We start from the raw sequence: 12491 nt of genomic DNA, 5'->3' as shown, positions 1-12491 counted from the left end.
AATACTATTGTGTTCAAAGGAATAATGAACTGGAGGAATTCCATGTGAACTGGAACGACCTCCAAGAATTGATGCAGAGCAAAAGGAGCAGAACCAGGAGAACATTATACACATAGACCAATACACTGTGGCATAATTGAATGTAATGGACTTCTCCATTAGTAGCAATGCAGTGATCCTGAACAACTCAGAGGGATTTACAAGAAAGAACAGTATCCACATTCAGAGGGAAAACTATAGGAGAAGAAGCACAGAAGAAAAACAACTGCTTGAATACATGGGTGGAGGGGATATGGCTGGGGATGTAGACTCTGAATGAACATCCTAGTGTAAACAACAACATGGAAATAGGTTCTGATCTAGGACACATGTAAAACCCAGTGGAATTGTGAGTCGACTATGGGAAGGGGTGGAGACTGGAGGGAAAGAATATAATTCTTGTAACCAAGGAAAAAAATGTTCTAAATTGACTAATTAAATAAAATTAAAAAAAAAGAAAATCCCAAATGGAGTCATGAAGAGTCAGACATGGCTGAAAATGATTGAACTGATTCATCATACTATAGGGTATAATATAGAATGACATATGTAAATATATGTTTGTATATATGTAGGTGTATATGTGTCTACACACATACTATATACAGCACTTCCAGCCTAGTTGAAATAGGGAGATTTTAGTTATTAAAAAAAAAAGATGTTAAGTCATGTATTGCACCATTTATGTTATCATATGAATATATGTGTGTATGCATATATGTATTCACAATAGTAAGAATTATATCCTATTAATCATCTGATCTGGGTCTGAGCCAGAAAGAAATGGCACATTTGGAGTTTGAAGCTCTCTCTAGCCTTCAGTGAACCACTCTCTTCAGAGAAAACGGAACTTCTAAATCTGTTATAGCACAAATCTAGTCAAGAGAACCCTGGGAACAGAAGAAGGCAAGTTGGAGGGAAGGAATCTATAATCACTTACTGCCGAGATTTCAGGAACAGGAATTAATTCTCAGAGTTTCATATTTAATTGCATGGTTCTATTTCCTGTGTATGCATATGGTGATAGCCCTGAACATAGGATTATCCTGAGTATTGAACTTCTAGGACTTTTTTGTGATAAGAACCCTGATAAAGTATTTCCATATTTCCACATTGCTTTGGAGTCCAGATACATTCATCCTTTGGGCAATGGACCTCAACTTTCCCCTCCTGATCCCTGAATCTACAAGAACTTCTTTGATGGAGAAAGAATGTGTGTGTTTTGGGACCCCATTTCCCAAGATAAAGGGAAGGAATTGAGTGAAGTTAAGAAGAGAGTGTTGGGGGGAGGTGAGGGAGAAAGAAAGAAGAGAAAAGCGAATAAGCACTTAAATAGTGCCTACTATAGGTCAGGGAATTGTGAATCTTAAAACTGCTCAGACTCTATCTTAGAACATTTGGTTAAGGCTATTTCCTTATTGTAACAAATGAAGGTACTTGATCAGGAATGTATTGGGAATTTTAACATTACTCCACCCATACTTAGTGCCTCAGGGGAAGATAAAGTTGTAAACTCCTGATGGAACAATGAAAGTCCCTAACTCATACTTATAGTAAAGTTAGAACCTTAAGCTAGGTCTATTTTTAGACCTAATACAAAAGGGTGCTAAGTACCTATAAAGGTTAAATTAATCACTAAAAGGTCAAGCAACTTACAAAAGGCAAGTTTAGCAAAGAGGTGTGAAGTTTTAGTCTAACCAGAGAAGGTGATAAAAAAAGATGTGAACTAAGAATGGTCAGTCCTGGGGAAAATGTCTACTGTGATTGGTAGATGTGAAAATTTAGGGGAGGTGACACAAGAGAAAATTTTCTTTAAAAGAAAGAAGCTCGAGGTGGAGTTTTTGTAGTTGTAGTTTAGTTTGTAGTTCAGTTTGGGAGTTCGCAGTGGTGGGACAAATCTTGTGGTGAGTGATTAAAGACTGATTAGTCTCTCTTAAGGCTCAGGCCTAGGCATGGCCTAGGCCCTTCATACTATTTACTTGCTACTTACTCTCTCTCTCCCTTTCCTTAATTCCTTCATTTGTATTAATTAAAATCTCCATAAAACCCATTTGACTTGGGTATTTTCATATTTGGGAATTTTTCCCATGGCGACCACTTATTTTTGATTTAAATCAAGACACTAAAAATTATCTTTACAGTTTTCGCAATTTACAGTCTGGTCTCCTTACAATAACCTTTAAAGATTATAATTGAGGAAACTGAGGCACACAGAAGTTGCTTAAACACAGGCAAAACTGCAAGTCAAAAATCCTGCTAATAAGCCTGGGAACCAGCTATGAGTAGGCCAAGTACTCCTAGCCTGATTGAGATAGGAAGATTCTAGTCATTTAAAAAAAAAAAAGGCATAAGTCATATGTCACCATCAATGTCATCACACTGAAATGCCTTGTTGTAAAAAAAGTAGAGAAAGTATCAGATAGGCCTGGGAGAAGACAGGCACTTAATATTTTTCTGAGCATGAAATATGAATGATTTTCATTTGTAAAATTTAGGTACAATTCTATATCAATGTTAGGATCTATCTAGTATGATTTAAATATATATTTCCATTTCTAAGGTTAAACTTGAGAAACAATGAATAACCAGGGTTTTAGGAAGTAATAAGAAAAGGATAAGTAAAAAACAAATAATCTTATTTGTTGTCAAAAAACAAACCTTTAATATTTTTGCAATAATTAAAAAGCAGATAATTCTCTAATTACATATTAGAACAAACAAATTAAACCTGATACCTATTTAATATATTTCAACTATTCAAATACTGAAGGTATGAGGGGAAAAAAAGATAAATGTGATTTTATAACAATCAGGTTTAAGTACCTGAAGGAATCTTACCTGGAGATGGTGAGCCAATGCATCTATTCTTTATTTTCCACTTAGGGCAGAACAAGACCAAATGGGTTTAGGCTGCAACGAGAGAGACTTATATAAAATGCCAAAAGGAATTTCCTACTTTAAATATATTTACTATAACATTTTCACTTCCTATTTTAAAATATGCATTTATATGTATTTCTAAATATGTATTTAAATATATACTCAATTTAATTTAAATATATTTAAATTTATTTCAAAACATGTGTATATATTTAAATATATTTCAAAAAAATAACTGTTTGCCTTAGCTCCTCATCTGTGAAATGAACTAGATAAGGAAATGGCAAACTATTCTAGTATCTTTGCCAAGAAAACTCCAAATGGGATGATAATAGAGAGTTGGATATGGCTGAAAATGATTGAATGACAAAAACCAAATTTCCAAGAGCAAAGGGCACCACATTCCCAACACTGCTGGGACCACATTTAGGTCTCTTAGGTCTGGCTGTTGTTTCAGTTGTGTACAATTCTTTGTGACCCCTTTTAGGGTTGTCAGGAGTGGAATGAGTTACTAAGGAAAACTGTGGATTTTAATTTAATTTGTTTTAATTTTTTTTAATTCTACTTTTAAGTTTGAAATTTTCTTTTTATGAACTTAACAAACTTGAAAATTTTCTTATAAGAAGAATGAGGAAAGAAGATTATATATGATAATATGGAAATCTACTGCATATAGCTTTTAAAATTGATATTTTTGAAATATATATTGAGAAATTTATTGGAATGTTTAGGATGATATTGAAATATAATTGAAATATATTTATGTATTTGGCAACATATTTAAATAACATTAAATATTTAAAATATATCTAAAATCTATATTTAGAAACATAAAATACATTTATTTACATTGTTAAATATATATTTAGAAATAGATTTAAATATATTATATGTATTCTTTTTTAAACATTGTATTTCCATCAGTACTACCCTACTTGTCTTTGTTCTCTCTGAACTTTATTTTCCTTTCTTCTATACATTTAATAGTGTTTCATTGGTCTTATTTTCCTTCTTTTCCTGTTTGGGAGCATCATTAGCAGCCCCCCCAATCCCCCCAACTCTCTCCAATAAATCTTGCCATCCTCCAAAGGCTTTCTAATGTAACAATTAAGTATGGTGAAGCAAAACCAATCTAAACATTGACTGCATTCTAAAATGTTTGTCTTACTCTGTACCTCTAAGCCAGCGGTTTGCAACCTCTCAATTTGTAGCAATGAGAATACATAATGCATATCAGGTATTTACATTCTGAATCATAACTGTAGCAAAATTACAGTTTTGAAGTAGCCACCAAAATAATTTTTTGGTTTGGGGTCACTGCAACATGAGGAATAATATTGCGGGGTCACGGCATTAGAAAGGTTGAGAACCACTGTAGCTATTATCTCTCTACCAAGCAGTAGAAAGCATAATTTAATATTAGTCTAATGGAGTAGTGATTTGACTCACAGTTCTTTTCTTTACAATGTTACAGCTAACAAAAAAAATGTTCTCTTGGTTCTGCTCACTTCACTCTATATCAGTTCACAAAAGCTTTTCTAGGTTTTTCAGAATGTATTTTTTTTTATCATTCCTTATAATATTTTCTAACATACACATATTGTAATTTGGTGTTGGGTATCCTTTAGTTTCCAGCTGTTTGCTACAATGAAAAATATTGCTATAAATAAATAAATGATTTTTTTTTTATATATGGCTTTTTTCTTTTTTCTTTTATCTCTTTGACATCCATACCTAATAGTGGTATTGCTGAACCAAAGGGTATGCATAGCTTAGTGATTTTTTAAGGATAGCTACAAATTGCTTTTTCATAATGGTTACATTAATTCATAGCTCTGTGCCTGTACTACAACTCCTTGGACAATTGTCATTTTTCTTTCTTTTTTTTCTATTCCTTTCTTTTTTATCATTTGCCAATCTGATAGATGTGAGATGGAATCTTACATTTGTTTTTAATGTCCATTTCTCTAATTTGTTAGTAATGTGAAGCATTCTTTTTATATGGTAGTTCTTTTTTCTTTCATAAGGCTTTCATCTTTTTTTGTACTTTATTTATATATTTATAGACTTTGACTCTTTGATTTATTTGGGAATTGAACTTGTTCTTATGTAGTTGAATCTATTCCCTACATATCTTTCATATCTTTCATATCCACTATCTGAGGTTTGCTGTGAAGATTTCAAAAAATAGAAGAGGAAAGTTTTTGAATTATAGGCTGGTTGACTGAAATTCCAGGGATAATTCTATAAGATGTCCTTAAATTTATGCTTATTTGATCTTCTAGAGTGGGAAGTGGTTAATCCAAAGAGCCAAGTGACTTCATTAGAAACAGGTCCTGCCAGGCTAACTTCATTTCATTTTCATTCATTCAACTAGCAAATGAAAAAGAATGGTGAGAATTATTTTGCTTCAATTTAAACAAAATTATTGATAAAATATCTCTCTCTACAGTACCTTACCTAGCTATGAAAGGGAGGAGAGAGATACAGTGGTAATTTGGATGGAATGATAATGACAAGGAGGTGTGTGAAAGAACTGAAGAGATGAGAATTTTTATGGGCAAACTGGAAGGTATCAGTGAAAAGAAAGAGGCGGAGGATCCATTTAGGAGAGAGACTGGCTACTGGAGTAGGTTCCTAAAATATGTTAGAGGGGATGGAAAGAAAAATTTATAGTGATATCAGCCTTTAAAAAGTGTAAATACTTACTATTATGTAATGATATAGAGAACATGATATAATAATTTTGACACCTAGGACTGGAGAACTGAGGCAATTCATATGGAATGACCTCAGCCTATTTACTGACTAGGAGGCCTGAATGCTTTGCAGTTAGGAACTGAGGGGATTAGTTTGGGACTGAGTGAGAAAAAATATTTTCAACTATCACTGCAGTAAGTCAGATAGAGAGTCAATGAGAACAGAGTAAAAATATAGGTTGTTGTGAGGATCAAATGAGATGATAATTATAAAGCATTTAGCTCCATGACTGGTATATAGGAAGCACTAAATAAGGGCTTATATAGTAAACTATTTGAAATATTCTCAAAAGAAATGGTAGAAAAACTTTGAAAGACTTACATGAAATGGTGCAAAGTGAAGCAGAACCAGAACAGTGTATATAGTAACAGTAATACTGTATCATAATCAACTGTGAATCTTAGATAATTCTCAGCAATAAAATGATTTAAGACAATTACAAAGGATTCAAGATGAAAAATGTCATCCACCTCCAGAAAAAAGAACTGATGGAGTCAGTATGCAGATTGAAGCAAACTTTGCTAAACTTTATTTTTCTTGTTTGTTTGTTTTGGCCTGTGTTTTCTTTCACAACATGACTACTATGGAAATGTTTTACATGACTGCACATATATAACCTATATCAAATTGCTTGCCTTTTCAATAAGGAGAGGGGAAGGAGTGAGAGAATTTAGAAATCAAAAAAAAATTTTAAATCTTAAAATGTGATATGTAATTAGAAAAAAATACCTTAAAATTTTAAACAAGAGGTGTCTACTTAACAGCATAATATAGTATGGAGAGACAGTATTGTGTGGTAGATGGTGTGCTGCCTTTAAAACTAGGAAGTCCTAGGTTCAAGTTCTGTCTCAGGCATATACTAGTTGTATGATCCTTGGTGATACTGACTTTATAGGTGGATAGGGCAGCTAGTTAGAACAATGGAGAGAATACAGGGCATGGAGTCAGGAAGACACCTTCCTAAATCCAAATCTGGCCTCTGACACTTACTGGTTGTGTGATCATGGACAAATTACTTAACCCCATTTACCTTAATTTCTTCATTTGTCAAATGACTTGAGGAAGGAAATGGCAACCCACTCTAGTATCTTTGCCAAGAAAACTCCAAATAGGGGTCATGACAAACAACTCAACAACAACAGCAAATTTAGGTGGAAAAATCCAGCAGGCAATTAGTAATGTGACACTGGAATTAAAGAGAAAGATTAGAGTGGATATACATGACATCTTCATAGTGATTGTGGTATGCATCATTTTAATGATGAAAGAGGATGATTTTGCCAAGAGAGAGAGTTTATAGAGAAGTGAGTGCTCTGAATAGAGTCTTGGAGGTATTTGTGTTCAATTGAAAGAAAATAGATGATGATCCAACAATGGAGAAGACTTGAAGGTGAAAGAAGGAGATGTGCACAGATGGTCAAATTACTATAACTCCCATTCTTCATTCAGATGAAGAAACTGAGGCCCAGAATATTAAGAAAAAAACTCAACTAACCCATTGTCACACAGCTAGCAAGTGTTGGAGTCAGAAATAAAATTCATGACTCCAAGTCTAGGGCTTTCTTCTTTAACCAGGCTACCTTATGCAATTACTGACTATCTACCATGTTCAGCATACTTCAATAGATGTCAGGGATACAAAGATGTCAAATAACAGAATACCTGTCCTCAAAAAGCTTAAAAGTTATTAAGGGATTTAGAAGGAGGACATAGAGGTTGTATACACACACACACACACACACACATGCAAAACAAGTTAGAATCATAAATACTTTTAGGAGATGTAAAAAAAATAGAAGACAAAGACTGGGGAGAAAAGAAACTGCTTTAGTTTGGGGGATCTGGAAAGAACTTAGAAGAAATGGTACCTGAGCTGGGATTTTGAAGGATGCTAAGGACTTCTGAAAGGAGAAATGTGCTTTGAAAGAGCTGTTTCAGCTAATTCTTGTAACAAAAAAGACAAGACCAGATTGTGGAATAGCTCGTGTTTTAATTTGGCTTTGACTTAGAGGATATGAATAGGAATATGATAAAATTTGGAGGTAAAGGCAGGTCAAAGCTGGATTTTTGATAGTTGTAAATACAAAGTTTCACTTTGATGTGGTAATGAGGAAACACTGAAGGTTTTTATTAGAGGGTACTATAGTTTGACCAGTTCCTTAGGAAAGTTATTTTTTTAAGCCAGCCATGTGAAAGATGGATTGGAAAGGGGAAAGAGAAATTAGGGCAGAGAAATAGTTTATAGACATTATTATGTTAATTTGGGAAAAATACAGAAAAAGTAGTCAGAAAAACCGAAGTCTTTAATCAGGAAAAGGGATAGGGTCCAACACTGGCCACCACTCAGAGTCTAGCACCACATACCACACAGGGTCTGCACCCTGGGGACTCTGGAAACCGTATTCCTGGGAGAAGGCACTACACTAAATTCCAGCTCCGATGCCAACTCTGCTCTGGGAGAAAACACCAAGCTAATTTCCAACTCTGAAGAAAGATGGAACTTGGGGGTCCCTTTATATCTTCTAGAGAAATTGAGATGGTAAGCCTGCAGAGACACAAACAGGGTGCAAACCTCTTGTAGACAGACTCAGGGGTATCACCTAGGGGGCAGCTATATCACATCAAAGGCAAGGGTCAAACTCAGGAACTGGGCTCCTGAGAGGAGACTTAGAACAATAAGGGAAGCCTCTAAAACAAATAAAAGGCACTTAACATTAGCTATGTCCACAGATCCCACCTAAGGGTTCCCAAACAGCTCTAAAGTCCATAGTTCAACCCCAAAACCGGGGTGCTTGGTACTGAGGTTTCTCACAGGGCAGAGGTAAACTGAGTCATCCAAAATTTCTTGTCTACAAGTACAACATCTAAGAAGTAAATAGGAGGTGAAAATGAGGGAATCTTTAAATAAGATATTATGAAGTTTTAAAAAAGCAACTTGAAATGTTATTAGTTGTATTTCTAAGATGGCAAGTTAAACATTTTCCTTAGTCCTCACTTACTCCAGTCCTATCCCGACAAAGCAAAGCAAAGCAAAAACAAAGAGGAATCACAAGGCAAATGCAGAGAATTTGAAACTCAGCCTACAGGACAAGAAACTGAGGTACAAGATGAAAGCACTGTGAAGTCACAACCAAAAATGCTAATCCTTAAAATGCTTACTCAGTAGCTGTTTCTCCCCTGTCTTCATGCTTCACTCCAGGCAAGGACATACAAACCAATTCATAGAATTTTGCCTGGGATCTACACTGGGATTTCTTTTCTGCTGCAGAGTCTGCCTGTATAAATCCCTCCCCTTTCTGTTTCCAAATCCACAAGACAATTACTGATTCTGTTCAGTTGTGTAGCATTGGGAAAGCATGTTGCCTTTTACCTAGCATCGAGACTGAAGCAGCCAAAGCTTCATAGATTCAGTCTGGAATACCCTTCTTGCCCTCCCCCAACTTTGCAAAAAGTGGCAGATGTTTATTTAGCTTAGGCAAGAGAACCAAGAGAGATACTGGGGAAAGAGGTCAGTATAAATGGCTGCACCTGGCCTTATGGAAATGTGCTGGAACCCACATGGAGCCAGTAACTGTTCCCCTCCCCCATCAGAAGCTATTTAGAGCAGAGACTAAGCCTAGTGAAATGTAAATCCTCCATGTGGGATAAAGCTGGAACAGATTTAAAATCTAGTTCCTGGGTTTTACCAATGATCAAAGAAGAAGGATCCAAAAAATGAGTGATAGAAGAGTATAAGTACAAAACCTGAAAAATCAAAGATTCAAAGAAGAAAAAAATTCAAAACCTAGAGGAAAAGCATAGAATTTAAATTTAGCAGAGAATATCCTGAAACCTGAAGAAAGGATGAGTACTGAACCCTCAAAGATAGTACATAGTTTTCTTAACAAATAATACAAGAAAAAGTAAAGTGTGTCTAATGAATCCTATTGAATCCTGAAAGTGTGAAACAGAAGTAAAAGATTCCAGAATGGTTCAACAGAGAAATTAAATCTATAAGAGAAGACATTAGGAATAAATAAAAATGTCAAAAAGCAGAAATATTAATTCAAGTGGCATATTAGGTAAGAGAATGAGTCCAAGGTGGTAAGTTTCTCAAAGGAAATAGTAGAAAATAAATGGATTTATGATGCCAATATACAGTAATAAAAATCATTTTAAAAAGAAACATAGGGCAACAATGATAAAAGAACATATGATTTCTACACAAGAAAAAGCCATTGACCTCCAAGATAGATGCACAGAGACAATGTATCTAGATCTCCCAGATGAACATGACAAATCAGAACAACCCGAACACTAGAACTCAAGAAATAATTAAATAAAATGTTCAGAACTTCTGAACATAAAAACCAAGTACTAATGGAAAGAACATAGAGATAATTTCCAGGAAAACAGAGAAACAAACCAGCCATACTTCCGACTCCAAGACACATAGTAATTAAACTGAACAATATCAATAAAAACAATAAATTCTCCAAATAGGAAGGAAGGAAAACCTATGTAAGGGAAGGGAAATTATAATTTATTACTATTGTTCATTCATGTCCTACTTTTCATTACACCATGGTCTTACCCTCTATTATCTCCCAAAGTCATTCCAAACTCATATTCTTTGCTTCCATAACACTATCTATCCATTTTATTCTCCTTTGTCCCCCTTTTCCTTTCATCTTTACTAACATCAGAGTCTTTTCCAATGAATCCCTTGTCTTCTCATTATATGGCCAAAGTATTTAAGCTTCATCTTCAGTATTTGATCTTCCGGTGAGTAGTCCAAATTAATTTCTTTAAAGTTTTGACTGATTTAATCCCATTGCTGCCCAAGAGACTCTCAAAAGTTTCCTCTAGCACAATTCAAAAGCATTGATTCTTCAGTACTCAACTTTCCTTATAGTACATCTCTAAAGGCCATATATTGCTACCTGAAAAACCATAGTTTTTGCCCATATAGACCTTTGTCAACAAGATGTTTTTGCTTTTTAGTATTGCTGTCCAGATTTGCCATAGTTTTTTCCCTCCCTAGAAACAAATATTTTCAAATTTCATGTCTACAATCACTGTACAGTCTTTTAGTCTGTAATATGATACTCCTTTCATTTCTTCTCCCCTTGTTTGCCAGAAAATGATGGGAGCAATTGCCGAGATCTTAGTTTTTTTTTTTTTATGTTAAGCTTTAAGCCAGCTTTAATACTCTTCTCTTTCACCTGATATTGTCTACATATCTCAGATTGTTGCTATTTCTGCTGATGGTCTTAATTCTGGCTTTTGATTCACCCAGTCTGATTCACGTGTTGAACTCTGCGTGTACATTTAAAGAAATAAAGCGACAATATAGAGCTTTGTCATATTCCTTTCCCAATATTAAACAAATCATTGATTTCATGTTCAGTTCTAACTGTTGCTTCTTGGACTACATGCAGGTTCCTCAAGGAACAAGTAAGATGAGCTGGTATTCCCATTTCTTTGAGGACTTGCCACATTTTGCCATGATCCACACAAAGTCTTTAAAGTCAATGAAGCAGAACTAGATGTCTTCTCTGGAACTCCCTTGCTTTCTCCAGAATTCAGGAAATACTGGCAATTTGGTCTCTAACTCCTCTGTCTATTTGAAAACTAACATTCTTTTCTGGTAAATCTCAGTTAACATATTGCTGAAATCTAGTTAGAAGAATCTTAAGAATAACCTTACTGGCATGTGAAATGAGCAAATTATTTGATAATTTAAACATTCTTTGGCATTGGGATATAAATGAATAATTTCTAATTCAGTGACCAGAAAGAAAGAAAGGAAGGAAGGAAGGAAAGAAGGAAGGAAGAAAGAAGAAATGAAATGATTTATAAGGGAAGTCAATCAAAAAAACATTTTTAACCCTTTACTTTTAATCTTAGAATCAATATTGTATATTAGTTCCAGGGAAGAAGAGTGGTAAGAGCTAGGCAATGGGGGTTAAGTGACTTGCTCAGGATCACAGAGCTAAGAAGTGTCTGAGGACAGATTTGAACCTAGGATCTACCATCTCTAGGCCTGGCTCTCAATCCACTGAGCCACCCAGTGGTCCCTCTATTGAACTTTTAAAGAATAATTAATATCTAAGCTATATAAATTGCTTTTAAAAGTTGAGAAAGGACTTCACAAAACTCTTTTTTATGAGATAAATATCACTCTGATGCCTAAACCAGGGAAGGCTAAAGCAAAGAAAGACAAAACAAATATGATTCATGTATATTGATTAAAGATTGTAAATAAAATACTGGCATAAAAGTTACTTCCATTCATTTTTCTAAATCCTTCATTGTTATCAAGTAGAATTTATATCAGGGATGTAAGAATAGTTAACAAAAAGAAAGTAATTCACATAATTAATATTAAAATGAAAATGTTACAAACCACACAATTATCACAATAGATGAAGAAATAGCCTTTGACAAAGTATGTTTATTTATGCTATAATCTTATAAAGTATAATTATAGAGATATATTTTTTAAAATATGATAAAATATATCTAAAACCAAAAGCTAGCATTATAATCAACAGGGAAGCACTAGGAATTTTCACAATAAATACAAGAATAAAACAAGAATGTTCCTTTCCCCTTCAACTTATTGATATAGTTCTAGAAATACTAGCAAAAATAAAATAAGAGAAAGACATTTCAAGTGTGAAATAAGTGAAAGGGAAACACAGAGCACAGAATAAATCCACAAAGTGAATAGCATTTCTATATAATCATAACAAAGAGACAATAATAGAAAGGAAGTCCCATTTAAAATTCCACTTTGCATAAAAGAGATATTTCTCAGCCTTCCAAAG

The 12491-nt window shown here is 34.2% G+C and overlaps 1 protein-coding gene across 8 annotated transcripts in view; it reads right to left on the bottom strand.

Moving 5' to 3' along the window:
* CAST (calpastatin) overlaps positions 1-8881 on the bottom strand; it is a 161282-nt gene extending 152401 nt beyond the window's left edge. For 7 of the 8 annotated variants that reach the window (XM_007487240.2, XM_007487245.2, XM_007487246.2 and 4 more), the window contains exon 1: positions 8839-8881. In XM_007487240.2, coding sequence (XP_007487302.1) covers positions 8839-8866 — 28 coding nt within the window. In that variant the 5' untranslated portion in view covers positions 8867-8881. Of the gene's footprint in view, positions 1-2877; positions 2945-8838 lie in introns of those variants that run through there. The other variant, XM_056824680.1, reaches the window with a different exon arrangement.
* Between the last annotated feature and the right edge of the window lie 3610 nt (positions 8882-12491).

The sequence above is a fragment of the Monodelphis domestica genome, chromosome 3 (genome assembly GCF_027887165.1).
Source record: "Monodelphis domestica isolate mMonDom1 chromosome 3, mMonDom1.pri, whole genome shotgun sequence".
NCBI lineage: Eukaryota > Metazoa > Chordata > Mammalia > Didelphimorphia > Didelphidae > Monodelphis > Monodelphis domestica.
The sequence above is the reverse complement of the archived record's forward strand: the minus strand, read 5'-3'. Positions and strand labels throughout refer to the sequence as shown.